This window comes from Meles meles, chromosome 2 (genome assembly GCF_922984935.1).
Source record: "Meles meles chromosome 2, mMelMel3.1 paternal haplotype, whole genome shotgun sequence".
Lineage (NCBI taxonomy): Eukaryota > Metazoa > Chordata > Mammalia > Carnivora > Mustelidae > Meles > Meles meles.
The window spans coordinates 156,042,249-156,070,232 of NC_060067.1; the positions used below are offsets into that span (position 1 = coordinate 156,042,249).

The window sequence follows — 27,984 nt, forward strand, 5'->3', positions numbered from 1 at the left end:
CAATGTGCCTGAACTGGCAGTCAGTTTGACCAAGAGCACAACCACGCTGCAAGTTGAATCACTTCTAGCTTGGCCCCTGGCAGGGGTTCTTACGTGCTTCAGGGGCCCCACGTGCTCAACCAAAAGTTACAGCTCTGTATCTGGTCTTATACCAGTACGGGATAAATATGCTACTAGTATTTAAAGCTATCACCCAAGGTGATAACTGCAGTTTCTTGAATAATTCCGTCATACCTTCTACAATCCAGCCAGTGAAAAATACTCATTTCTGTCTCTATGTCTCTGGAAAAGCACTATTTCTTTATATCCAAATACAACTCAACCCTGGTAGAACTCTACATGGCATTTTTTTTCTTTCTGATCCTTTAATTTTTCAACTCACTACTAACAAATGTGGAAGGAATGTTGGAATTAGAGCATCAGTATTTAGTAACATTTAGTAGCCCTTAGTGGAATTATTAGTTGAAGTGTTGATGAGGAACTTGGCAATGGAGAGATCAGACCAACATCACTTGAACCCAGATCTATGTTAGCACCGTTAAAGTGGCATAGCCAGACAGCGTAAGCCTCCTGATAGTATGTGATGTGGAGCACATAGTCCTTCCATAAGGCATCCCTACAAGAAAAAGATGAACCTGGATCTCATGGAACCCACTGAGTTCAGTCTATGTCCAAGGAATAGGGAGATAGAGAAACAAGTCATTATAAGGGAGCAAAATCCAAAATCTAGAATATTCTAGAATATTCTAGAATATTCTATAGGACCACCAACCTGGTTTTTGCAAATGATGGCATGAAACTAACCAAAGTGGGGGGTGTGGGCTACTCTAGTAGAGGGAGAGACGGAACAATCACATGTGATGTATGAAGTTTGTCTGAATCCCAAATAGGACAAACCAACAGCAAGAAGCCATTTTGAGACAGTTGGGGAAATATGAATACAGATAGGCTGTTAGATAATTCCATGGAATTATTGCCAGCTTCGTTAGGTGTGATAATGACATTGTGGTTATGTGAGAAATGTCTCCCATTTTAGTGATGTATGCAAAGTATGTGAAAGTGACATGGCATGTTTCAAGCCATTTGTTTTATTTCATTTCAGAAAGTTTCAATCCTTTATTTATAAAATGATTTGTCTTAATGTCGAGAAAGTAGTGTACAATTATGGAATTGGGTGATGAGTATGTGGGTGTTCATTATTCACAGCAGGGGGCAGCCCCAGCCCCCAGACACAGCTCTAGTTCTCACATGGCCTCCTGAGTAGCTCTAGTCTCCAGTCAGAGTCACTGGGTTGGAGGGACCCATAGAGAACCTATGTATGTATAGAAACCGTGGAAAGTCATCTGTATATACACCGTTAAGGAGTTGAAGGACAAAGAAGTATAAGTAGTGGGTGATTTGATTTCAGGAATTTTACTTTTTGTCAAGTTGTTTAAACATTCCGTTACGTTGTTTAAGTGGACAAAAGCGTTTGTCAGGAAGTTTAAACTTGGCAATATGGCTGACCAGATATGGCTGATCATTTGGGCAGTGGCAGAAACAGAAGTCCAAGTTGGAAAAACTCTAGAAGCTGCTGCCTGCTGACCCTTCATTGAGCCAGGAGGTCGGGAGAAGTCAGAAAAGGCGTGAAGCTCAAGCAGCCCTCGTGGCTACTCAGTGGCTGTTCTTAAGAACTGGGGCTGGCCCTGGCTCCAGGCCTTATGCCTCTCTGTTGCTGGACCAATCACTGGTATTCTCTTTTTCTGCTGGTACAAATAATATATGCTTCCTATTAAAGAATTCAAGGAACATATAAAATCATATGAAAGAAGGTAAAAGTTACACGAAGTCCTATCACTTGAAATAAACAACATTAACATTTTAGGAAATATCTTTTTGGGCCACAATATGCGTGCATGCATGCACACACACACACACACACACACACAGGATTTTTGTAATTTGCTTTTGTTTTGTTTTTTCATTTTCCACCTCCCTTGTCTGTTTCTACCTCCCCCACCAATAATGAAAGTAAACAATTTTGCGTTCATCTTCCTAAACCTCTCTTCATGTAACATAAAAATGTATGCCTGTCTGCATAGAGGTTTCTTTTCTCATTCTTTGGTATTTCCAAATATGGAATAATTTTATGCACCTCTGTGCATCTTGCTTTTCTCATGTAACAGCATGTTCTAGAAAAGTCCTCTTAGCTTCACTTGCAAAGATGTAGTACATTCTTTTTAAGAGTTGTATGATATATTAAAAACTGCATATTTATTCAACAATCTCCCAAATGGTGAGCAGTTACAGTTTTTTTTGTTTTGCTTTTTGTAGCTACCAATATTGCTGCAATAAACATTTTTATATCACATATATTCCTACATAATGATGTTTGATTATGTAGGTTTGATTATGATTAGTCTCTGAGATTCCCAGAAGTGGGACTGTAAATTTAAAGATATATGTATTCTTTAATTTTAATAAAACTGGAAAAATTTCTACACAGTCAGTAATATTTCATATTTTATTTATCTGATAAATATCTATTAAGTCCTTACTCCTTGCCAGGCAATTTGGATTCAAAAATGAGTTAAGATAAAGATCCCAGCTGTCACTGCGGGTTGATCCTAGAAATACAATGGGGAAGAGGAGATGAATGAAAGAACAGTAATTATATTAAATACTTTTCTACCAGGAATGTATGAAAATGTAATTCTCCCTTGCTTTCCAATCAACAATTGGTATTATCATTCCTTTTATTTTTCCCCAATCTTATTGATGTAATGTGATTATTTTATTATCTTAATTTGCATTTCCAGATCAGTAAGTAATTTTATTATTTTTCACATGTTTGTTTAGCTATTGGGATTTGTGTTGGATGAACTAGCATTCACAATCTTTATTCATTTTTTTATTGAGTGGGTTGTATGCTAGACCATATTCTTGTTTATTTACATGAGCTCTGTGTATATTATCTGCAGTATGCCTTGCAAATCATTTTCCCAACCTATTGCTCAGGTACTGACTTCATAATGATTTCTTTAACTATATAATACCTTTCACTTTTTTTTTAAAAGATTTTATTTATTTATTTGACAGACAGAGATCACAAGTAGGCAGAGAGGCAGGCAGAGAGAGAGAGAGAGGAGGAAGCAGACTGTCCGCAGAGCAGAGAGCCCGATGCGGGGCTCGATCCCAGAACCCTGGGATCATGACCTGAGCCGAAGACAGAGGCTTTAACCCACTGAGCCACTCAGGCGCCCCAATACCTTTCACTTTTATAAACCTGTATTTTTGCTATCAATATGGCTTTTTGTCCTTTCAGCTTCTGACTATTCTATCATTGTTCATTGTTATTTCCAAACTCTGAGTCATATATATAGTCTCCTAAATTTTCTTTCAATTAAATTTTTTTAAATTTTTAATATTTTTTTCAGTACTTGTGCAATTTATTTTTTAATATGGTGTGAGGTAGGGGTTTGATTGCCTTTTCTTCTAGGTAGACAGCCACTTATTAAATGTCACTTATTAAAATAAACCATCAGTTCTCCTTTGAAGTAAAATGTACCTTTTTCATATATGCGATTCCAAATGCACTATAATCTGTTTGCATGCTTATTATTCTGCTCCACCGATAATATGTCTGTTCTTATTCCAATTTTATGCTGTTTTGATTACAGTCTACTTTATCATTATTTTAAAGCTAGATTAAAACTTTATTTGGTCAGATAAAATTTCAGATAACTTTATCCAATTAAAAATTGTAATTGTTATTGAAAGTTAATTTAATTTATATTAGGAACAAGAAAGAGGACATAAGAAAGAGAAGAGGTTGAAATAATTACAAGACAATACTACATAAAACTTTATGGCAACAAACCGGAAAGTGTGGAGGAAATCAAAGACCCATAAATCATATAAATCATCAAAATGGTGCATGGGAGAGGAAAAATGGGAACTGGAAAATTCTTGTAGAAGAAATTAGAAATTTACTAAAGACCTACTTTTTATAAAAGGACCCCTTGGAGTTCTAAATAGCCTTTAAAAAAGAGAGTCCCAAGGTTATTAAACAGTTCAAGACCATAGGAAAAAGGTGGACAGCTCCCTTGTATGTTATAAAGCCAGCATTATCTTGGTGTTAACTCCTCATACACAGAACACATTCAGGAATACTGGTTCTCATTTGAAATTAAATATTGGCAAATAGGATCCATCCATGTATCAAAAAGACTAGTGAATTGTAACCAAACAGCTTTTATTTCAGAATGAAGAGACGTTTCAGTAGCAGAATTCATCACATCAACAAATTTAATTATCATATTAAAAGATATTCAATAAGTACCTGATAAAATTCAATATCAATTCTTTTTTTTCTCTTTAAAGATTTTATTTACTTATTTGAGAGAGAGATAGGGAGAGTACAGAAGAGTGAGAGAGAGAAGCAGACCATCTGCTGAGCACAGAGCCCGACGTGACATGAGGCTCAGTATCAATTCTTAATAAAAACCCATAATCCCTTACGCAAAATTCTGATACCAAAAAAATCTCTGAAAACTGAAATGTTGGCCCATAACTTTGGTACCAAATATCATTTAAAAAGTCCTGTTCTTTACAAATGTGAAGTATTGCAAGCCCTGTACCCAAGGCATACTTCAACTAAGTATTCATGGATTATTTATTGTGGCTCTCTGTCCTGTATTTAAGATTATTATAGTCTTCCTTTTCTTCAAGGAGAGTTTGAAGAAAAGTAATATGGAACATGTGCTTTCACCTTTCTGGAAGAAAAGCACCACTGCATTTCATTAAATCTAAGACAGCACTGTTTGGAAGGCTAGCATTTATTTTATGTATGACTGACATAGGGAAAAAAGATGCTGCTAATTACTTTATGAACCATCACTAGTTGTAAAACACATCATGGTTTCAGAGATACTGAAATGTGAAAAAAAAGGTGGGGTGCATCTTGGAATCAAAGAAATGCTGTGAACACATCCGAAAGCAGTCAGGAACCCTCCACCAACTGCACGGCCCTTCAGACAAGAGCAGGAATTAAAGGTCCTTTCCTCTAAATGTCTGCCTGTTGGGGATGGGGCAGGTGTGAGGTGGAGTGTAGTAACCAGTGGTCAGCCAGGACTCCAGAGTTGGCTCTTCAAAGGTTAAGTGCCCATGAACCAGCTACGGAACATGTCAAACCTCAGTCTGGGACAGTGATAACGCATATTTACGCTTACTTTAAAGTGAAAAGGATGATGGAGACAGGGTTTGTGAAGTTCCCGGTCAAGTGTAAGCCCTTCTTAAAGAACCGACCCTGGAACGGAGGCAGTGTTGATGTCTTGGTGACGCTGGCTGTGGTCTCTAGCATCTTTCCCACTTCCGTCATTCTATGATCCTCTACCCAAGAAGAATCTTGGCTGTGTTTCTCTCACCTCTAAAGAAGTTTCTCTAAGATTCCTGAGAAGAGGCAATTGGCCTCAGATGCCTGAACCATCCCTGGGCCCTGAATTTATAGCCTCTCACCTCAAAATCTGAGCGGGAAAGAACCTCAGACATGTTCTTACATGGGCGGGGAGAGGAACGTGACCTTCCCATGTAATGCAGACTGTGGCAAAGTGAAGACTAGAACCCAGACCACCAGAATCATCATCGGACACTTTCTGGATGCCAGGGCTCCTGTCCCTAGGGCACTGGGGTCCACCCCAGCAGTTTCTGACAGTTTGCTCAGGCAAATGATCTCTGTGTCCTAAACCCAGTCACTCCTTCTCTCTGGACCACTTCTTCCTGCTCTGGGGGAAAAAAGACAATGCAAGCTTGGCCTGCCAGATCCCCTAAACTGGTTTCATGTTCTGATTTTTACCTTCATTGCCCTCCCACTTCCATCCCTCCTCCTCTTCTCTCTAATTGGCCTTCCGGAAGGGGTTGGGGGAGCTCTTCTGTACTGAGGCTCTGAAGGCCTACTCACGTCACCAGTCTGCTGTGTGTTCTCTGACAGGATGGGAGTGGTGAGCAGCAAAAAGCAGGTGAAGGAGAAGAGTAAGGCCCGATGGAGTCCTGTGAAGGTCAGCACCCAGAGCAAAGATCCCCCACCACTGCCACCCTTGGTGAGTGACGGCTGTTCCCAGCTGGAAAGGGAGGGGGAGGAAGAAGAGCAGAGAGCACATGCTTGTCTCCAGCCAGCAACAGGGCCATCTCTAGATAATTCAGGGCTCTGACAAATCTGCCCCTTGCCCCTGCCACCAAACGTGGCAGCCACCTCATGCTGGTGTGGCAGTATAGTAGAAGATGTTTAACAGCCAGAGTGCTGGTGTTTACATTGAATAGCCGTGTGCTTTGAAGCAAGTCACTTAACTCCCCTATGCCTCAGTTTCCGCATCTGTTAAATGGGTATAGTGAAAGTGCCTTTCTGATAGGGAGGTAACAACATGTGATGTATATACAACCATGCAATTCCATAAAGTACTACCCTTAGCACAGAACCAGGCATGCGTAGTCCCCAGTAATTCTTAGCTAGTTCTCATTTCACAAGGGCAGCCTTGAAGAGAAAAAGAAATCAAAAAGATCAGCTCGAGAAGAGGGTGTGGTGGGAATGGGTCTGAGGCACTTAGCAACGTCTGCTGCCCTTACCCAGCAGCTCCTGGACAACAGTCCCCTTCCTAGCACTGCTGCCCACCTTCCAAGGAGTTACTTTCCAGGAATGAGAAACCCTAAGACTAGCCACATCTCGCCAGCAAACCCTCGGCTTCCCGTGGAGCCTGAGATGCCGTTCTGGCTTGTTTACAGAACACTTAATACCTTTCCACAGAGGCTACTACATTACAAAGAGGCATTTTTAGATGCCTGTTTGTGACACTCCCCTCCCCCACATGGCCACCTATCCCTTTTTGGTTGGGGGCAGTTGGGAGTCATGCCTGGAACCTGCTCTCTTGCTGTCTGCCTCCAGGGGCACATTCAACTGCTCATCAGTTTAGTCCAACAGTGACCTGGTGGGACGTGGGATTGCTAATCTCATTTCTTAGACAAACAAGGCATTTTATCTGTGTCTCAACTTAGCACAGAACAATGAGATGCTTGTTGAATGAATGAATGATGGCCAGGGCGGACTCAGACTTAGACTGAGTAATATCGCCAAAGTTACATGCTAATAAGTTATAGAGGTTGGAATGTCTTAAACTTTATTTTTTTAAAAGACTAATTATTTATTTGAGAGAGAGAGAGAGAGTGAGCATGAGCAGGCACAAGGGTCAGAGGGAGAGGGAGAAGCAGACTCCCCATTGAGCAGGGAGCCTGACATGGGGCTCGATCCCAGGACCCCAGGATCACGACCCCAGCCGATGGCAGATGTTCAACTGACTGAGCCACCCAGGTGCCCCAGAGTTTTTAACTTTAAAAAAAGAAATCATATGATATATTCTAATTGTGGAGAAAAATTATAAACACTTAATATCCCACTAGCCAGCGATACCCAGAGTTAGCACTACAGAGCCCTGTTCCCAGACCCTATTCTCGATGTTATTTATATTATGTGTTTATATTTTCAATGGAGCCATACCGTATGTACCATGTGGCAAAATGCTGCTTCAAAATTGTGTTCAATAAATATGAAAGACAAACAAAAATACTCATAACGTCCATCAGATTAAAAGGATAATGAAATGAATAACTAGCACAGCCCCTTTGGTCTTCAGGAGCAGTGACCATTGTCCCCATCCAAGTCCATCCCTCACCCCAGGCCCCTACCCTGAATGTGTCCATCATTCCTTAACTTGCTGCTTTGTATCATCACACGTGCATATACTCCTAAAGACTGTTTAGCTTCTTTTGCTGGTTGTGAAATTTTGGTCGAATCAAACAGCATGTATTCTTCTGAGACATGGTTGTCAGATCTCCCATTACCTTTGTGACCTTCATCCACGCTGATGCGCATATCTGGAGCTCAGAAGTTCCCACAGCAGCGTAGCAGTTCCTTGCATGACTGTGCCCCAGTTTGCCTATTTTTCTGTCATTAGTCCTAAGGACGATGTCCACCTTTTACAGTTCTTATGTATTGTTGTAGTTTTGCTGGGAGTATTCTCATGCATGGTTCCTGATACACACATGTAGAAGTTTCTCTACAGGGTATATACCTAGGGATGTATTTGTTGAGTTTTAGGGAAATAGGTCCTACAGAGCCCCTGGGTGACAAGTACAACAACCTCCCAGCCCAGGCCTTGGGTTTGGAGGGTGTGGAACTACTGCAGTGTGTGTGTGTGTGTGTGTGTGTGTGTGTGTGTGTGTGTGTGTGTTTCTGCTGCAGGTGCTGTTTAACCACCTGGCTCCTGCACCACCAGACACATGTCCAGACCAAGGTAAGAAGGGGCTGCTTTTGAAGCCGAGGCTCTCCAGGCCATCCGCCCTGGGCCCAGGCTCTGTGCAGGCAGAACAGGGGCCCAGCTGGGAGCAGCTTCCTGGAGAGGACAGGGGATGCCCTCCAGGGTCAGAGAGGCAGAGGCTATGGGGGGAGACAACTAAACCAGGCACAGTGAGGGGTGTGGCCCAACTCTGCCACAGGCTTCACCTGCCCATGGGGGCCCCTCCGGGAATCAAGACCCAGTTCCTGTATCTGAGCTGGGTGGTTTTTTGTTTTTCAAAAAAGAACTACAAACTATAAATGAGACAAAAAGAAAAACATTACAATAAATACAAACAGCATAAAAACAAACCAACTTTTCAAAGATTCTAATTCCCAACCTCAAAGGGCAAAGGCCGATGGGTCTGCATATTCCCTCCTGCCCTGAGTCTGTTCCAAGAAAGATAGAAAGCCCTGTCTTTCTCCCCAACTTCCCCACTTTCCAAAGCGGCTGCTGGCCTTCTGACCATTCACGCCACTCTCCCTCACCCCGTCTCTACTGCCACTCTGGTGGGTAGGACAGTGGGGGGTCATGTAATGAGTGACCATGGCCGTCCTGGGTCAGGGGTTTGGAGCCTGGGGAGGGGGTGGCTCGCAGGATGGTCCCTTCCTTCAGAACTGGCTTGCAGGAGCATGAGGAGCTCTGACAGCCTGGGTGCCTCATTGCCTTACCCGGCATGCACAGAGCAAACTGTACCCAGAGCCTGGCTCTGTCCAAATACTGGAGAGGCTATAAAATTGAATAAGACGTGGCTCTCCAACCTGAGAGAGCTCAAAGTCTGTCAAACTCCCAAACAAAATGCTGAAACCAGATGAGTTATCTTACCTAGTGTTTCTCATCCTGCTGAGGCTCATAATTGATTACCCCAAGGCTCATCCTTCACTTCCTACTTGGGGGGGGGGGGGTGGCAGTTCACAGCCCCAACAAGGAAGCCCTGGGGAAAGCAATAAACTAACTATCTTTGATGCAAAGACTTGAATCTTAGAATTGAAGTGGGGGGCATCATCATCTATTCCAATCCCCTCTTCCCCCCCATGGGGAAATGACTAGTCGTCACACCACACATCGGTGACGAAGCTGCGTCATCTGCTCCCAGGTGAGAGAGGTGGTCTCCAAGTGACCTTTTCCAGTGGCTCTTAGCTCCCCAGAGCTGGCAGAAAAGCTCTCCTTACTCGCAGTGGCCATTTGGATGTCTATTCCCCGGACTAGCAGCAAGTCAGGGTACCACCTGCCAGGAGCACAAGGCCACAGTTACAGGTCAAGTTTATAGCAACCACGTTCCCAAGACCACTACCCCCTTTGGAATAGAGATGGGGAGGGGCAGCTGTGGTAGGGGAAGAGAAGGGAAGCTGATGTGACTTTGAGGCAATAAGGAATCTGCCAATGCTCATTCCCAAACTTGGGATGGCAGTCTTCAGCCCAGTGCAGCCAATCTCCCTAAATCTTTGGGCTAGCCATTCCCTGAGAGGGTAGCTCCGGCCAGGCCTTAGGGGTTTGATGTGGAGACCAGAAAGGATGACAGGATGGACTCTAGAGACAGCCTGTCCTTATTCCCAGCAGCAATGTTAGAAGGTCAGTCTGGTAGACAGGAGATTCCCTTGCTGCCTCGGTGAGCGAGAAAGCACACCACACGTTCCCCTCTGTCCCTGTGTCCTCCTGACCTCATGGCAGCCCGAGATGGCCCACAGCACAGACTCACCCAGCCCCTGCCCTCACTCTGCTGGGTCCAAGCAGTGCACATCTCTTCCTTGTTCCCTCTAGAGGAGCACTTCGTTGTGGCCCTATATGACTACAGCTCAGTGAATGACAGGGACCTGCAGATGCTGAAGGGGGAGAAGCTGCAGATACTGAAGGAGTAAGTTCCTGGAATGAGGTCCTGTGGTCAGGGGACTCTGAGGCTCCCTATCACAGTGGGACAGCCACCCAGCCGTCCACCTCCTCACACCACCCCATCTCTGCCCTCCATGAGTATCTCCTCTATCGCTCCACCCCCAGTCCAGTCACCCACCATTTCTTTTTACCTTGATCCAGTTGTCCTCCTTCTATCTACCATTCCAAAGTCTTTCTCACAAGATGGCTTCCATTCACTATCTCCCACTCCACTGTCAAAATCCTACTTCTCCTTCAAAACCACCTCAAACATCACCTCCTCCACGGAGCCCTCCTGATGGGCACAGCACTTGCCTGGCCGCTCTGCCACAGGTTTGTGTGTCTCCCTTGCCAGCCAGGACCTCGCACAGGCTTCTGCTCATGAAATCATCTTTACTTAATTTCTAGGGCTCCCTCTCAGAAACTCCTCCAAAGTCTGCTCTCTCTCAAACACTGGGCTTGTTCTGTGGAGCCCGGAGGTTCTGCTTTTGTTCTTGAAGTTCTGCAATGGCCTTTAGCGCAAAGCACAAAAGCCTTGACCTTCTGGGCACAGGTGGGCTGCCTGGCTCCTCCTTTGGGCAGCATCTCTCCTTCTGCTATTGTCTTTCCTGTCTGGTCGCGACTCACTCACTAAACTCTCAATCTGTCCCATTAACCAAGAGGAAGGCTACTCACGGAAGACAGGGGCCCTCTGGCGTGGTCAGGTTGTCTGGACAAACTCTTCCTCTGGAGTCTTCACCAACCCCTTCCTCCCTGGACCAGTCTGTCAGATGCTCAGCAAGTTAGCACCCCCTCACTGAACAACTCGTACCTTCTCATCTGCCCTCCGTGCATCCTCTGCCTCAGGGATGGGATCAGAGTTGGGGAAGGGCTTTGAGCGCCCCCCAGAGATACCCACAGGAGTCACCATGCCATTTTGGTTTTCCCTCCTCTGTAGAGTTGGAGACTGGTGGTTGGCCAGGTCTCTCATCACTGGAAGAGAAGGCTATGTGCCCAGCAACTTTGTGGCCCAAGTGGAGACCTTGGAAGTGGAAAAGTAGGTGGACACACGGAGGGGCCTTCAAAGCCGAGGCCCACTTGCTGCTTCTGCCCTGGGGGCTGCTGGGCAGGGAGGGGTCGGAAAGGGACTGAAAGGTGAGCCTCTGGGAGCATAGTATGGAGGGAGCTGGAAAGGGGCAAAACTGGGGCTGCTGGGGAAGTGTTATCCACAGACCCAGACCGCCTGGTGCTCAGGGAACCACCCCTCTGTGCTCACCTCACTTTTCCCATCTGTGAAATGGAACTGCTCCTCCCCTGATTTATTTGGATGTAAACATCCCTATAGGCTCATGACCTTGCAAGCTAACCTCGAGGCATGAAGATCAGCTCCCTGTCCTCCAGGGCCTCGGATGGGCAGGACTCAGGGGTACTCACAGCGTGGTGACCTGGCTCAGAATTGGCCTCAGAGAGCAGTACTCCCCAGAACCCTCATAACCCACTTCTGCACAGCACCAGTCACTCATTCCCTCCTACAACATACACTGAACAAACAGGACCCAGACTCTGACTCTGTCCACATGTGGACATGAGTCATGTAGAAATGAGTAGGGTGGGGCTTTTTCCCTGAAAGAGCTGAGAGTCTATTAAACTCATGAGCAAAGTGCTGGAACTGGGTTAGTGGCCTCACCTGTTATCCCTCATCCAGTGATGGTCGCCCTTGGGAGGGTTCTCTGTCTGGCACTCCCAGGCCTGCACCTCTCCCTGGAACAGTGTGTGGGGTCATGAGCACTAACTTCCACACTGACTGGTCCCTGTTTGAGAGGAACATGCTCTGAGGGTCTCAGCACTTTGTGGAATTCAGACTTGACCTCAAGGAGGGGCTTCTTTGAGGGAAGATGGTTGGGTACATTTTCCCCAGAGTAGAATTAACAAAGAGCACCCAAAAATGTTCTCAGTTCAAGAAAGCAGTAAGTCCATCCGCTGATGGGAAGTAAAAAGAAAAGGGAGCCCAAGGGCCAAAGGGCATTTCATGAGTCAAGATGTGAGGAGTGTTGTTATTTCAGGGTTAACCTGAAAACAGGAAAACGCTATTTTGGGGAGCAGGGGGGTGTACAGCTTAGAAGGAAGGCATGGATAAGAATATTCCAAAGAGTATGGTCGGCCTCTGAGGTTTGCCTACCTTTTCCCTTTTCCAGATGGTTCTTTAGATCAATTAGCCGGAAAGATGCTGAGAGGCAGCTTCTGGCTCCAATCAATAAGGCGGGCTCCTTTCTTATTAGAGAGAGTGAAACCAACAAAGGTAAGCATGGCGCCCAGTGCACCCTTCTTGTGCAGTCCCCAGGAAGCCCCCCAAGGCTGCTTCTGGGAACACCAGCCAGGGGAACCTAGAGGCTTCTGGTCCTCCTGTTTCCCTTTCAGTTCAGGACTGCCTGGACAGCCCATCTAGTGTCCAGAAGCTGAGTGTGAGGCTATGGTGCCAACAGGTCTCCATTGGCTGGGCTGGACATGTACAGGGCGCAAGTAGGAGAGGCAGCTAGAGGGCTGCTCCCGCCCAGGCTACTGTGCATCATCTCTGGCTCAGTGGGGATACTGAGGCTGGTGGGGTCTGAAGAGAGGGAGCAACCCAGAGCCATGTTTTGGAATCAAAGGATTTGGGAGCCCATAGACCCCTTAGAAATCATCTCAGCTGAGGCACTTACAGGCACCTGGAAGGTGACAGAGTTCGGAGAAAGGCCCGTGGCTGGGTACGAAAGACTGGGGTGGCCATTGTGGAGAATGGGGAGCACTCATGGATTCAAACCCCCGAATTGACCAAAACTTTTATGCCGCTGCCCGCAGGCCACCGGGATTTCTCTTTCTCTTTCATTTGGTTTTCTCTCCTTCTTTCCTTCTTAAAGTTCCTTTTGTTATAACACATAAAACATACAAAACTTGCATACATTATAAGTGAGGGTATAATTACAGAGTCATAGCAAGGAAGCACCTGTGCAGCCACAGGAGCGCAAGTATTCCAGACATCCACAGCCCCTTGCACCACTCCACTGATGCCCCTCTCTGACTCAACCTACCCTTCCCCCCCCCCAGGAGAAATCACGGCTGTCTCAACTCTTAAGGAAATCCTCTTTTCTTTTTCTTATTATTTTAAAGATTTTATTTATTTATTTGAGAGAGAGAGTGCTCACAAACAGAGCGAAGGACAGAAGGAGAAGCAGACTCCCCACTGAGCAGGGAGCCCGATGCCAGTTCTATCCCAGGACCTTGGGATCATGACCTGAGCTGAAGGCAGACGTTTAACCGACTGAGCCACCCAGGTTCCCCAACTTTTAGGGAAATCCTTTCTTGCTTTTCCTTATGGGTTTACCACCCATGTTTCGCATATTCTTCAACTTGATGCAAGTGGAATCATACTATTTTTATTTTTGTATGTCTTCCACTTGACATTGTTTGTTACAGTCTATATTAATTTACTAGGCCTGCTATAATAAAGTACCAGAAACTGGGGGGTGCTTCACAGAAATATACTGTGTCATGGTGGTGCTGGAGGCTGGCAGTCCGAGATAGAGGTGGCGGCAGGATTGGTTTCTTCTGAGGCTTCTCTCCTTGGCTTGTAGATGGCCACCTTCTCCCTGTGTCCTGACCTGGTCTGTCCTCAGTGTGTGTCCTAATCTTTTCTAACAAGGACACCAGCCATGTTGGATTAGTCAACCTCCCACCCCGACCAATGACCTCAGTAGTTACTCTTTAAAGATCCCATTGCCAAATAGAGTCACATTCTGAGCTACTGGAGGACTCCAACATAGGAATTTGGGAGGGACACAATTCGACCCATAACAGGTGCCCTCATGTTGTTGAGGACAGTGGTCCGTTCACATTCACTGCTCTACAGAACCCAGTGTATGAATATTCTGTAAGCTGTTTCCTCCTTTTTAATGTTGGGAGACATACGTTGTTTCCAGCTTACGGCTATTATGAACGTGCTGCTCTGAACATTATTATATATGCTTCCTGGAACATATCTGCCATCTTTGGGATGCTGAGCCAACAGCCCCATTTGAAAGATGAGGAAACTGAGTCCCTAAGGGAAGAAATGACTCCCATGAGGCCAACAGTGAACAGGGATCAGAGGATCAGAACCCAAATCATCTAAGAGACTTTACAGGGTCTACAGTGTGTCCGGCTGGCCTGTCGTGAGCTGATGGAGGCAAATTTCCCTGAGTAACGTGAAGGAAACCTTTGCTCATCATGACATGGCACATAAGGACCTCTTACATCCCTGTGGCCAATTTTTAACTGGAGGAGAGGTGGTGACAGTGACATCAGAGGAGGAAGGGAAGAGATGATGGCTGGGCTGCAAGCTGGTTCCCTGTGGTTGGGGCAATGAGAGGAGACAGAGGTTCTGCTCAGTGGGAGCGCCTCGCCAGCCTTGTCCTCCAGCTCCATCATGGCTTGAGAACCACAGCGAGCGGAAGCCCCAGAGCAGCAAACAAGGACAAAGAGGGCTGCTCATTACACCCTGGGAGGCTCAGGGGAGATCCCGATGCCTCCCTGTCCATCAAAGGGTCAGGGCCAGGTTGAGGAGTAGGAGGGGTGCATTGGTAAGTTGGGTGCTCTATACAAAATGTCCGGAAATGTACCAGTGGATGAATTAAATCCATATATATCTATATATGGATATTGCCATATTGCCACTATTCCGTTTTAACGACAAAACACCTTTGACCAAGAAGCGATTTGGTAATCACTGGAGATGACATACCTGTTTTGTTTTTAGAGAATATTTCAAACATGTGCAGAAGTAGAGAAAATAGTATAATGGAACCCCTTGTCCCCAACATTCTACTTGGACAGTGATCTCTCAGTCAATCCTATTTTCTGTGTATTCCCACCCACCCCTACTACGTTGACACAAGTCCCAGAATCATGTGATTTTGCCCTGGACATGATGTCTTAGTCATTGTCTATTGCTAAGGTGCCCTCTGGAAGAAAGGGACACCCCCCCAACCTCAGGATGGAGGAAGGGGTTCTCTAAAGGTGGGGGTACCCCTCTTGTCCTTGACCACCATGGGGAAGCTAGTCCAAGCTGGAAATTGGCCAGTTGGAGGCAGGGCTGCAGGACTGCCCCAGTATCAACAAGCCCACACACACAGACGGACATAGACATATGTGAACACATGCTCCTCAGAAATCCGAAGCAAGTGCCCTCCCTCCGCATCTGAAAACCGCAGCCAGTGGATGGAAGACAGGGAAGAAGCCGGGGAAATTAATTCTCACCCCATATTTCCTCTGTCGTCTCTTAGCCTCTCAAGCCTCTGTTTATGGGGACCTGTGTGAGGATCAACTAGTTTCCCAGTCTGAAGGCAGACAGTTCTGCGGGCGTGAAATCTCAATCTCTGGGAGCCCTGAACCAGCAGTTGAAAGTATTTGGAGGAATAACAATAAGAAGAATATTAAACTGTGAAAAGAAATGGGGGACAGGCCCTTGGATGAACCCCGGGCAAGCTGGAAGCCCTAAATCATGAGCTCTGGTAGCAGCATCGTGGGGAGGAGAGCAGGGTCTAAAAAAAAGAGGAGCAGGGAAGAAAGGCCTTCTTCCTCACTACCGGGGTGGTGCAAGGTTGAATGAACTCATTAAAGCCACTCTCCTGTTTTTTTGTTTTTTTTTTTTAAGATTTTATTTATTTATTTGACAGAGATCACAAGTAGATAGGCAGGCAGAGAGAGAGAGAGGGAAGCAGGCTCCCTGCTGAGCAGAGAGCCCGATGCGGGACTCGATCCCAGGACCCCAAAACAAGGTTGAATGAACTCATTAAAGCCACTCTCCTGTTTTTTTGTTTTTTTTTTTTTAAGATTTTATTTATTTATTTGACAGAGATCACAAGTAGATAGGCAGGCAGAGAGAGAGAGAGGGAAGCAGGCTCCCTGCTGAGCAGAGAGCCCGATGCGGGACTCGATCCCAGGACCCCAAAATCGTGACCTGAGCCGAAGGCAGAGGCTTAACCCACTGAGCCACCCAGGCTCCCACTCTCCTGTTTCTTAGTGAGACCCAGTTGCACTTACTGGGGCGAGGCAGGGGAGACAGTTTGCAGCGAGCAGGGTGGAGCTGCGGTCGCGGGCGTGGGATGGGCCTGGCGATAGCAAGGTGCACGGATCTTGCATAGTTTGCAAGTAGATGATGAGAGGCGCAATAGCTAAGGGAGCTGAGAGGGAAAGGTGATTTGTGAGGGAGACAAACAGCACCGCGGAAAAACCAGGCCTGCACAGCCAGAAGAAGAGGCGTCCGAGCCTGACACCTAGCGGTAGAGCTTGGTATCGCTTACCGCAAAAGCGTCCTCTCGGAGGATGGGGAACCCTCAGCCTGCCACTAGCATTCCCCTTCCTTGCCTCAGTTTCCTCATCTTCCCATTAAGAGTAGTGGGCGTGTTACCCAGACAGCTGGACAGAGACATTTTATAAAAACATCAGGTCGTGGAAAGACGTTTCTCCAGTGGAAACTCTTGCCTCCTAAATTGCTCTTAACCTTTAGCATCTGCTATCCCTGTCTGCAGGCGGACAGTAATACACATGACAAGGTGCAGAGATGTTTATGAATTTGAACATAAATCCTGGGAAATAGCTTATTATATTCTCCTCCACGGACATGAGTGCTTACGTTTGGTATTTGCTATTCCTTGTGGGGGCAGAGCCAGCCTTTTCAGCTAGAATGAGTGAGTTGAATGAATCCAGGAATCAATCAATCCTCTAGTTCCTCCAATAACTCTACATTTCTCAATAAATAGTCCATGGCAAAAGGGGATGACCAGATGCCCAAGTAGGGGACAGCATGTTTGCTCCAGGGTTCTGGGATTCCCTGGCTGAGTTTTGGGAGAGAAAGGTCAAGGTCTGAGTTGGGTGGCGAGGATAGGGAAGGCTTCTGGAGGGTTGAGGTTGAGATGAAAGAAAGGTAACTTATGGTGGAAAGGGTTAAAATGGAGGGCAGAATCTGGGTGGTTTTGAAATGAAGCCCAAATCTCAACCCTGATTTTCCCTCTGTATGCCTTGTGTCTTTATTACTCCTCTAGGTGCCTTTTCCTTGACTGTGAAGGATGTGACCACCCAGGGGGAGATGATCAAACACTACAAGATCCGCTCCCTGGATGAAGGGGGCTATTACATCTCCCCCCGCATCACCTTCCCTACACTCCAGGCTTTGGTGCAGCATTATTCTCGTAAGAGGGGAGGTTGTGACGGGAATGCAGAGGAGCCCTTGGATCTTATCACTAGATCTCAAGATCATGTGAATCACTGGTGCCATCTTAGGGTAGGGGGTTCTCCCAAAGCTGGGCAAACATCGGCATAGTGATTCAAAGTCGATTTCCCTAATCCCTTCTACTGGCTCACTCAGCATGTGACCACCTGGAGCATAACAAGGATTTTCAGTCTTAGAGCAGGTCAATGATAGCATGCCTTGCTTTACGCAACATGAATGCAAATAGCAGAGAGTGTGTATAGCAAATGTGAACACAGGTATATGTGTACTTGGACATGGGAGTGTGGTTGGCAAAAACAAGACGGGGACACAGCTGGGAAGGATGTGGTTCCCGAGGGAGACCTGTGATCGGGCTACTCTGGTCATCTCCAGCCCCATCTCTTCTTCCCTAATGCAGAGAAAGGGGATGGTTTATGCCAGAGGCTGACCCAACCCTGTGTGAGTCTGGCTCCTCAAAACCCCTGGGCCCAGGATGAATGGGAAATCCCCCGGCAGTCTCTCAAGCTGGTCAGGAAACTCGGGTCTGGGCAGTTTGGCGATGTCTGGATGGGTGAGTATGTGGTAGCCAGAAGCCTCTCTCTCCCTGCCCTGTGTCCTGAAGCACAGAAGGCTCAGGATATGCACACTGTATTGTGCTTCCCCAGAAAGCTTGTTTGGGAGAAGGGCCAGAGGCGATGGCACCCATTTTACAGATGAGGTAATGAAGGCAAGTCTAAGAACTGCAGTGACTTGCCCTCCGCTGTCAGGACACCACGGTGGTACAGTAGGAACAGACTCCAGCTCTCCCAACACCTTAGTTGGTTCCCTCCCTCACTTTCCACTGCCCGGGGCTAGCCTGCCACGGACTGGTGTGTGAATTTGAACATCTGGCTAACTCCCCTTAGCTTTGGTTTGCCAGATGGAAATGACCTGTTCAACATGGTCAACAGTGACCCAGGAGCTCCAGAAGTCTAATAATAGACCAAGCCACTTCTTGTAGCTGGGTGACGAGCTAGGTCACTGAGCTCCCAGGACCCTGTACATGTAGTTGACGACCACTCTTGTGCTCACCAAGAGTGCTAGCAGACTATGAAAAGCAGTGCTTTATTTTATTCCTGGACCAGCCCATAGCTCTGGGGCATGATATCCAGGTGAGATCCTACTGTGTCCCCAAACCCTCCTCCAGCACCCGGGACTGATGCCTGAAACACCTATGTGCGGAGCCCTATGTAGGTCCTTGCAAAGATCCCCTGAGAAGGGCGTGTAATTATGATTTATCTTTTACCTTTCAGTGTGGATGGGGGAGCTTGATGGAGGGAGGGGAAAATGTGGAGGTACAGGGGAAGGAAACTTGCAGGGCACAGAAAGGAGGGAAAGAGGACTACAAGCTACCTCTGCCTCCTCGGCAGTGTTCCCATGGGCTGTGATGCCCATTTCCATGCTGCAGCTATTGTGTGGTGGAAGAGACTCAGGTCGGGAGAGGAGGCAGGCTATAGGGAGGACAGAAGGTACACGACACACCAGGACAGACCTGGTGCAGGGGCGAGGAGGTAAAACAGCCCCCCTCCAGGCAGAGAAGTTTCTCAACTTCCTGAGGCTCCAGTCGGGCACATGAGGCTGAGACAGGCTGGCATCTTGCGGGAAAAGCCAGCTCATCTGTCCCCTATAGGACCTGAATGTTCGAGCCCAGGGCTCCATCCTAGGGGGACAGTTCTGACCTCAGTCCTCCACCTATAGAATAAGGATGGCTCCTGAAAGCTTATAGACATTTTAGTGAAGTGATCACCTCCCACAGTGTCTGGGTCTTCTGAATGGTTTCTTTATTCTCTCCCCGACCCGGCTCAGGTTATTACAAGAACAATGTGAAAGTGGCCATCAAGACCTTAAAGGAGGGAACCATGTCTCCGGAGGCCTTCCTGGCAGAGGCCAACATGATGAAAACTCTCCAGCATGAGAGACTAGTTCGTCTCTACGCCGTGGTCACCAAGGAACCCATTTACATCGTGACCGAGTACATGGCCAGAGGTGGTGCCCTGCGTGGGGCTGCATCGTCAGACGGGGTGGGGAGGGGAAGGGTCAAGGCATGAGGAGCCCAGAAGGCTGAGGCTGATCTGCTGCCATGGGTCTGCCAGTGAGGGGACCTCCGTGGGGGATCCCTGGGCCATGGGCCCCACCAATTAGCCAACACACTGCAGATCTAAGGTTTTCCACGGGACTGAGGGACAGGAAGGAAGGACGGTGGGAAACAATATGGGTCAATGGTTCTTTCAGAGCTGTGTCCTCCATTCAGACACACTTCAGGCAACATTTTTGGCGGGCACCTTCTATGCCCAGCACTGTCCGATGCCCACTAGGGAGGGCAGACCACTGCCAAGAGTGCTCGACTGGGCATCCAGAGATGGTTCTGGTCCCAGTTCTGCCACTCACTAACCGTGGACCTCTGACAACCATAAATGACATCATGAGTGAAAAGAGAGATCAGGCCAGCTGGCCATGGAAGTCCACAGTGGAGCCAAGATCTCATGGGGCAGTGGGTGGGGTCAGCCTGTGAGCTCCTTCCCACCCTTCCTGTGACTGTGATTGCCCAACGCTTCTGTAGGATCCTAACCTGCCATGTTAACCTAACTCCTTAGAAACCATCCTCAAGGGGGCCCACATTGAGCTGGGAGCACAATGCCTCTGCCACCCACCCAGCCCCCCCCTCAGGTAGCCATCCCTCCCAGTTCTTAGATGCCACGGTGGAGCTGCATTTGTCCCCCGCACCAAACCCCAGGAGGCAGGGGCCTCCGTGCTGGCACTTTTTGCACCCTTGGTCCTCAGAGATGGAATCTCTGCCAACAAAGGGTGAAGGGGACAGGAAGGTGGTGTGGGACATCGTGCCAGGAACAGGCACTGAATATAGAGTTGGGAGATCAGGTTCTGCTCCCGGCCCCCCGGCTGGGTGGCTCTGACCCTTGCTGAAACTGAACTTCCTTTGAGCAGCTGGGAGCACAGTGGCTGCCTCCTGGGATGCTCTGACGACCGAGACCAGAATTTCTGTAAAGCAGAAGGCATTCTGCAGCTGTGGGTGGTTTTGTTCTCTGTTACCGGAGATCTGACAGGTGCCCCGTGCTTCCTGACACCAGGTTGGGGGCAGCACACACATGGGAGGGACCGGCACAGCCGGGGTTGGCTCATTTTTCACAAGAGCAGTTGCAACTTCTCTTTCCTTAGGATCCTTGCTGGATTTCCTGAAGACGGATGAAGGTAGCAGATTGTCCCTCCCCAGACTGATCGACATGTCAGCCCAGGTTTGTGAGCTATCAAGTATCGCAAAGTCCAGGAGTAGTGATGACCAAATGGACCCAGAACCCCACCCCCTCCTTTGTGCCTTGTGGCTTCATGAAACTGGCTATTCAGAGGTTGTATCCACTTAATTTAGGCTGGGCTGGGAAGGGCAGAAAACACAGAGTAATAACGGTTTAAATTTGTAAATATCCAGAGGTGTTCTGTGTGGGGGCAAGTAAGTGGGTCTTTCCCTCAAAGACAAAAGGACCCACATTTCTTCCATCTGCTCGGCACTTAGCATGTCATCTAAGCCCACCTTCTTCCTTCTAACAGCTGAGGCACTCAGGCTTCCCACCTTCTTCCTTCTAGAGACATGTCCCTGAAGTTACCTACTATCCTTGCTTTGACATTTCTTCCCCTGCCCCGAACCATGTCACCTGGCCATACCCAGGCTGCGAGAGAGGTTGGGAAATGCAGTCTTTATTTTGGGCCATTGGGATGAAGTGAGGTGAGTCAATTATTCCTGAAGAGAAGGAGAACGGATGGTGTGGGAAACCCGGAGAGTTCACCTGAATTCCATGTGACAGTGTAGGCAGGCGTGTTGTGACCTCCTTTCTTCCTCAGATTGTGCCCACAAATGCCTTCTCCAGCAGGTGAATCACAGTCCAGACTTCATGAGATGAAGAGCGAAAGGGAGAGAAGGGGTCGTTCCTCCCCGGGGATGCTAGCCAAGGGTTCTAACTGGCAGGAACCACATCTGATGGCCCTGAGTGTGTGTGTCTGCTAAAACTGGAACTCTCAGCAGAAAAGCTCTGGTCTGTGGTCAGCCGGTGAGACCCAGAAACACACACACATCCGCCTCCAGAGAGGAAACCTCCCCCTCACCCCACACCACCACCCCATCCCCGCCTTGTCTGGTGTTATCTGTTATTAGTATCAGTGCAGGAACTGATGTCACCATGCCCTTTTTCCACTGAGGTTAGTGCAGCTGGGTTTGGGTAGGGTGCTGAGTGGTCTCGGAAAATTAACACTGGTAACCAGCCTCAAACCACAAAGCAGTGATAAGAGTGGCCACCTCTTCTTTCTTTCTTTCTCTGCCTTTCTCACTCTCCTCTCTTTCTCAGTCTCTGGGGAAATCTTGGGTCTTCCCAGGGGCAAAGGATGTGAAAAGCCACCTGCATTTATACCTAGGGGTTGACAAGAATCTAAGGGTTAGGAAACCAGAAAATCAGAACCTTCCAAGTGAACAGCTTCCAAACCCCATTCTAGTCATGCTTGTATCTCTTCACACACGTGTGTGGACGCACACACACATACACACGACACTTCTGGGTGCTCCTTTTTCTGCTTTGCGGGATAAAATGTAAATCCCCCCTACAACCATAATCATGTGCCCTACTTTGCAGCCCCACAGCCCCCCCCAGATGTCCTGTCACACCCATGAGCCCTCACTCAGGCTGCCCCCTTCACCCAGAATGCCTGGGCAAAATCCTAGCATTTCATCCAGCAAAATCCTAACCAACGTTCAAGACCCAAGTTAAATTCAATTCAAATTTCCCTGGATGGGAAAGGGGCAGAGAAAACTTTCTGCATGAGTTTCTGTTAGCACTGTGTGTGGTGTAGTCATCTTGAAAGCCCATCTGGTTCCCTCGCAACTTGTTCCCCCCTTCTGTAGGATTTCCAGTACTTCTCAGTATGCATTTGTTAATGGGAGGAGTGCTGGTAAATGTTATCCAGATCTAAGATATTTGGTATTCAGCTTTCTAGCCCCCTCAGTAGTATACTAATAAATGTATGATTTAGCAAAGGAATAAATGAACAACTAAGTGAATGGATTCACCAATAAACCAGGGCAGATGGACGCTTACAGAGAAGTGGGATGAAGTCTAGTGCTGCCTTCTTGCCATCACTGGTCTGGGGGCACACTGGCATTTTATGCTCTGCCTCGGTTCCTTCATCCATCAAGTGGAAGTTCGAAGAATAAAGCCTAAATGAGTTTCCTCGACTACAAGACACAAGCTCCACACGAGCAGCTATTCCTGGCCCAGTGCTGGTGATGGGGGACAGAAACGGAAACGGCCTCTGGTCCACTGGAATTCTGCGCATGCCCTCTGAGGGCCTGTTTAGCCCCCTGGCCACATGTCTTGTGTAATGCCCACCTCAACTCCGCAACCTGGAGACGCCTTTCCTCATGTTCCAGGTCAGGACAGGGACCCCTCAGAGAGCAGCTCCAATCCAAGGCTCCCTGCTCCAGAACAGTGCTGCTGATTTGGCGAGGAGATTAAACCCTTTCTTTCCCTCCTTCCCTGCCCTTTTCTTCCCCAGCCCCTTAAAAGACCTTCTTCTCCTGCTTTCATTCTGCTGTTTTCCTCCCCCCAGACACTTGGAAGGACAGAGAAGTGGGTGAGGGGTTCAGGCAGCTCTGGCTCTGACATCCACGTCTCTGCTTTTCTGGGCTTTTTGAGGGCTGGGGTCTATGGCTTATTCAGCTGAAGAGTGGTGGAAGCCAGTTTTCTCCACTCAGGAATCTGCTCCTTCTTCTCCAGCAGCACCCCTTGCCCCCGAGCATCTGCCAACAAACACAAACACAGACATCCAAGTGTTCCTGCCCCTTCCAGGCTATGAAGGGGTGAGGACCGGCCCTCTAGATAGGTGGGCAGGTCCTTCCTCTCCTGATAGCGGCTCTGCAGGGCACGCTGGTTGGGCTCCATCCTTGCCTGGAGGTCCCTACGCTGTCCTTCAGTGTGTGGCTTGTTCCCTCAGATTGCCGAAGGAATGGCCTATATCGAGCAAATGAATTCGATCCACCGCGACCTGAGGGCAGCCAACATCCTGGTGTCTGAGACCCTGTGCTGCAAGATCGCGGACTTCGGCTTGGCCCGCATCATTGACAGTGAATACACAGCTCAAGAAGGTGGGCAGAGCCCCCATCTGCAAGGGAGACCTTGGGGCTTACCTTCCCCAACTCCCTAAACTCCCTTGTGCTTCTCCTTGCCACTTCAGAGCAGAGCTTCGTGGTTTTCTCAATTCTGGCCTCACTCCCAGGTAGATCAACATTTCTGTAAAGGGGCTTCACTAGTGCCTGATGAGGAATGGCTTTGTGATGAAGTAGGTTTGGAGATCCTGCATAGGCCATTCAGATCCTCTTTGGAGATTCCTGGTGCACACCAACATATGAAAGGCACTGACAAGTCCTGCAGCAAAGAAACAGTATTTATTTGCTTCACCTGTCTCTCCAAAACTAATTTAAGCCCAAGGTACTTTTTTCACTTGGCTTCTATAAGCCTCCCACAGATCTAGGGTTTCCCAGAACACACTATGGAAAACATTTTTCTGAAGCATGAGCAACAAATTCTTATACCCAAATTAGGGTTTCCACAGAGCACTCTGCTTTTCTTCATGAGAAAAAAAAAAATCTTCATGAGAGGATTTTAAATGGTCAAATACATGTATCAAGTAAGCTAGCGAGCAATATTAGTGGAGCATATTAATCAGTTGGCACAGGAGAAGGATCAGTAGGGCTTGTTCCCTGAGGAAGCTTCAGGCTGGCTGGGGAAACCGAGAACGCAGGGCAAGGAAGGAGGTAATCCCATGCTGAGCTGTATGCTGTCTACTCTAAATGCTGACCAGGCTGCAGCTCCCCAGGGGGCTTCATGGGGCAGCGGGATTGGGATTCCCTCTTCACCATGACCCTAGGTGGCACACAAGCCCCTTGTCATCATTTCCATTTTGCAGGTAGGGATTAAAAGGCAGGGACCAGTTAAGGTGACTTGCCCAAATCATGGATTCCTGTTATTAAACATGTGAGGTGGAAATGACTCTTCTGTCCTAGGTGGAAACACATGTGGGTTGCCCTGTGAAGCCCACTGAACCAAGACCCAAACAGGGTGACAGAGGTTGTCTCTTGGCCTGTGCACCCCTAATGTCTCCAACATGCCTACTCATGTGTCCTAGTGGGTCTTAGTGGTTCTCTGGAAGCATCTCTGTTGTGTACAGAGATGGTGGTCCAAGTCCTGCTAAAGCGGGGGAGGGAAGGTGCATAGGGACAGTCGGTCATGGCCTCACAGAGCTGCCTGTGGCTTTTCTCATAGGTGCCAAGTTCCCCATCAAGTGGACTGCCCCAGAGGCCATCCATTTTGGGGTGTTCACCATCAAAGCAGATGTGTGGTCGTTTGGAATCCTCCTGATGGAAATCGTCACTTATGGGCGTGTACCCTATCCAGGTAGGTGGCTTCGTCCCGCAGTGACTAGATGGACTCCCTGCCTTCCAGAAATGGCTGCGATGACAGATATCCCATCCTTGGTGCCTGGAGCTGCCCACATCTATGCCAGAATGGGGTCCCCGCAGTTGGAACAGAGACTCATGCACGTCACTCTGGGGACAGAGGCTCTGTGCCCCTTCCTCAACATTGCTTTTGGCAACAGGGCTGTGCCCCTTCATTCAGGAGAGGTCAGTAAACCCCCAAACCAGGAATTAAGTGAAGGTCAGTGTCTGCACTCAAGCTCACTCCAAACTGATTCCCACTTGAGGACAGCTTGTCTCTCCTTTGGCCTTGCACCTTGGGTGTAGTTCCGGAAGCCGTGTACTGACTGTACAACTTCCCAGCCCTCCCCCTCACAGGGCCGCTGAAGGGCTTGGCCAACTCAGCAGCCTACAGCCAGTGGTCTCCCTCAGCCGGCTGGTGCATCTTCACGGAGCACCTGGCCAGTGAGGGACCGGCTTGGGCTGTGTGCCCATGGCAGGTAAGCAAGACAGGGTCCCACACACGGAGGAGCTGCCCGCACTGAAGAGACAACCCAGAGCCTCCCCTCCAGCTATTCTCGGAGGAATGACATGTGAATAAAGGGTTATTTTTCAGGGGCACCAGCAGGGCAGCCCGGTGACCTGCGAGGGAGGATGTGGTGGTCTGGGCCTCACGGGCTTCCGCCGCCCCTCAGCCGTGCTCTGCGTCCCCTCCGCCTGCAGGAATGAGCAACCCCGAGGTCATCCGCAGCCTGGAGCGCGGCTACCGCATGCCGCGCCCCGACTCGTGCCCGCCGGAGCTGTACCGCGGTGTCATCGCCGAGTGCTGGCGGAGCCGGCCAGAGGAGCGGCCCACCTTTGAGTTCCTGCAGTCAGTGCTCGAGGATTTCCACACTGCCACGGAGCAGCAGTATGAGCTGCAGCCCTAGGCCCTGGCGCAGGGACAGCGTCCGGGCCCGCGAGGCCCGGGGATAGCTCACACCTGCGGCCCAGCCTGTAGAACTGACCAGGCTTGTTCACCTCGCAGCTTTTATTCCAGCCCCAGCCAGCCTGGAAAGGCAGGGAGGAATTGGTACACCCATTTCTCAGATGAGGAAAGTAGAGGTAGAGGCGGCCGGATGGGTGATCACACAGCATGGACTCTGGACATCCAATGGCAGTCCCACCCTTCTCTCGCTGTGTGACCTTGGGGAGTCACTTAGCCTCTCTGTTCCTCCGCTGTCTTACTTGTACAATGAGGGAAGAACCATGATAGTACCTACCTCGTATGTTCCTCAAGAGGATTACATTCGTTAACCCCAGGAAGATGGTCAGAATAGTGCCTGGCAAACGCCTGGCACACGGTTAAACGTTTGGCATCGTGTAACAACACTCAGCTGGCGCCAAAAGCAAGAAGTCGGTCACAGGTGACTGGGGAGTCCCGCTGCTCCCACCTGCGCCGTCCGCGCCCCTGTCCTGCTCACTCTCTGCTACCCCAGAAGCAGGACTGGGTCCTCTGAGATGCCCGTTCGGAGAAGCGTCCACCTGCCCTGATCTAGATTGTGCTGCAGCACTTTGGGGACTTTTCCGTAATAAAGTCACGAGATCTGACCTTCGCCGTGTCGTTACTGGGGACAAGCTGGACCTCGCTACGTGACCCAGGTGGTTTGCATGAGTGGCGCGGCAAGGGACTCGCGGATCCGTGGAAACCGAGCCCAGGCCTCAAGGACAACACCGCAGACCGAAGGGTCATTGCCTTTTAGGGGAGGCTTGAGCGGGGCCGGCAGGTGGCGCCCTCACCTCAGAAATCCTTGGGCTTCTGGTCTGAGTCCAGAACCCGTTGCTGAGGAGTGATGGTGGAAGGGTGCGAGCCGCGCTCGTTGGGGGTGCGTGCGCGGGAAGCAAGCGCCCTGGGCTCTGAGTCCTGCGACCAAGTGCAACAACGATGTGCGGACGATGATGGGACGGTAACACCAGAAAACATTCAAGGCTTCACACTGTTCAGGAGGCTCGCTATTTGTCATTTTTTTTATTTATAATAGTTTTATTATAATAGATTATTATTAAATAGATTTATTATGATAGATTTTTTTGAGAATTTAGGTCTATGAAAAATAAGTGGAAAGAATAAAGAATGTCCATTTACCCCTCACCCCCGCCCCTCTATTTCCTCTATTATTAACGTCTTGCAATAGTGTGGTTCATTTGTTACAACTGACGGGGCAAATTAACACATCATTATTAGCTAAAGCCTGTAGTTTACATTAGGATCCCCTCTTTGTGTTATGTTGTATGCGTTTTGGACAAATGTATAATGATTCGCCTCCAGCATTACACTGTCATACAGAATAGTTTCAATGCCCGAAAAATCCCTTGTGCTTCTATTCATCCCTCCCTCCCTTTGAACCCCTGACCATCAACTTGCCATGTTTTGACCCTTCTGATCCTGGTAACCCAAGGAATATTGCGATGCTGTGTACAGACGAAGAAGGCAGGCACGAAGAGACTGGGTAGTATTCCCAGATCACACTGCTTCTTAGTGGTGGGAGGGGGTTGTGGAGGCAAGCACAGCTGCTGGACTACGGCAGCAGAGTCTTGGCGGGAGCTGCTGGGAGAACCTCCCAGCAGGAGCTGCCCCTGCAGGGGAACAGAGGTGACTGGACAAAGAAGAATACACTTCTGTACGGTCCTTGGGATTTCCAGTATGCGTTCCTGTAAGGTCCTCGGTATTTCCAGTATGCGTTCCCATACTGTCTATGGATTCTCAAACAGCTCTGGGGAGGCATCACCATTGTTATTAAGCCTATACTCCTTTCCATACAAGAAATAAACGACAGAGACTCCACACCGCGGAGCTTCTTCAGAGGCTCTTAGCTGGCCAGTGCTGGACCCCAGATTTGAACCCATTCTTTGCCCCCAGCCCCTCCCCACAAACTACTACGTAGGCGAACGTGACACTCCCCGGAGCGGGCGATGCTGGTACGCGGAGTTCAGGCAGGCTCACAAAGCAAGTCTCATGTGGAGCCTAGTGAGTGTGTGCGAAGCAGGCAACGTGGTCA

The 27,984-nt window shown here is 48.6% G+C and overlaps 1 protein-coding gene across 2 annotated transcripts in view; it reads left to right on the forward strand.

Moving 5' to 3' along the window:
* BLK (BLK proto-oncogene, Src family tyrosine kinase) overlaps positions 1 to 27,048 on the forward strand; it is a 67,730-nt gene extending 40,682 nt beyond the window's left edge. For both annotated transcript variants that reach the window (XM_045985315.1, XM_045985326.1), the window contains exons 2-13: positions 5,969 to 6,077; positions 8,270 to 8,321; positions 10,125 to 10,218; positions 11,170 to 11,268; positions 12,407 to 12,510; positions 17,270 to 17,416; positions 17,855 to 18,007; positions 19,282 to 19,461; positions 20,650 to 20,726; positions 23,467 to 23,617; positions 24,795 to 24,926; positions 25,670 to 27,048. In XM_045985315.1, coding sequence (XP_045841271.1) covers positions 5,970 to 6,077; positions 8,270 to 8,321; positions 10,125 to 10,218; positions 11,170 to 11,268; positions 12,407 to 12,510; positions 17,270 to 17,416; positions 17,855 to 18,007; positions 19,282 to 19,461; positions 20,650 to 20,726; positions 23,467 to 23,617; positions 24,795 to 24,926; positions 25,670 to 25,875 — 1,503 coding nt within the window. In that variant the 5' untranslated portion in view covers position 5,969 and the 3' untranslated portion in view covers positions 25,876 to 27,048. The remainder of the gene's footprint in view (positions 1 to 5,968; positions 6,078 to 8,269; positions 8,322 to 10,124; positions 10,219 to 11,169; positions 11,269 to 12,406; positions 12,511 to 17,269; positions 17,417 to 17,854; positions 18,008 to 19,281; positions 19,462 to 20,649; positions 20,727 to 23,466; positions 23,618 to 24,794; positions 24,927 to 25,669) is intronic.
* The last annotated feature ends 936 nt before the right edge of the window (positions 27,049 to 27,984 follow it).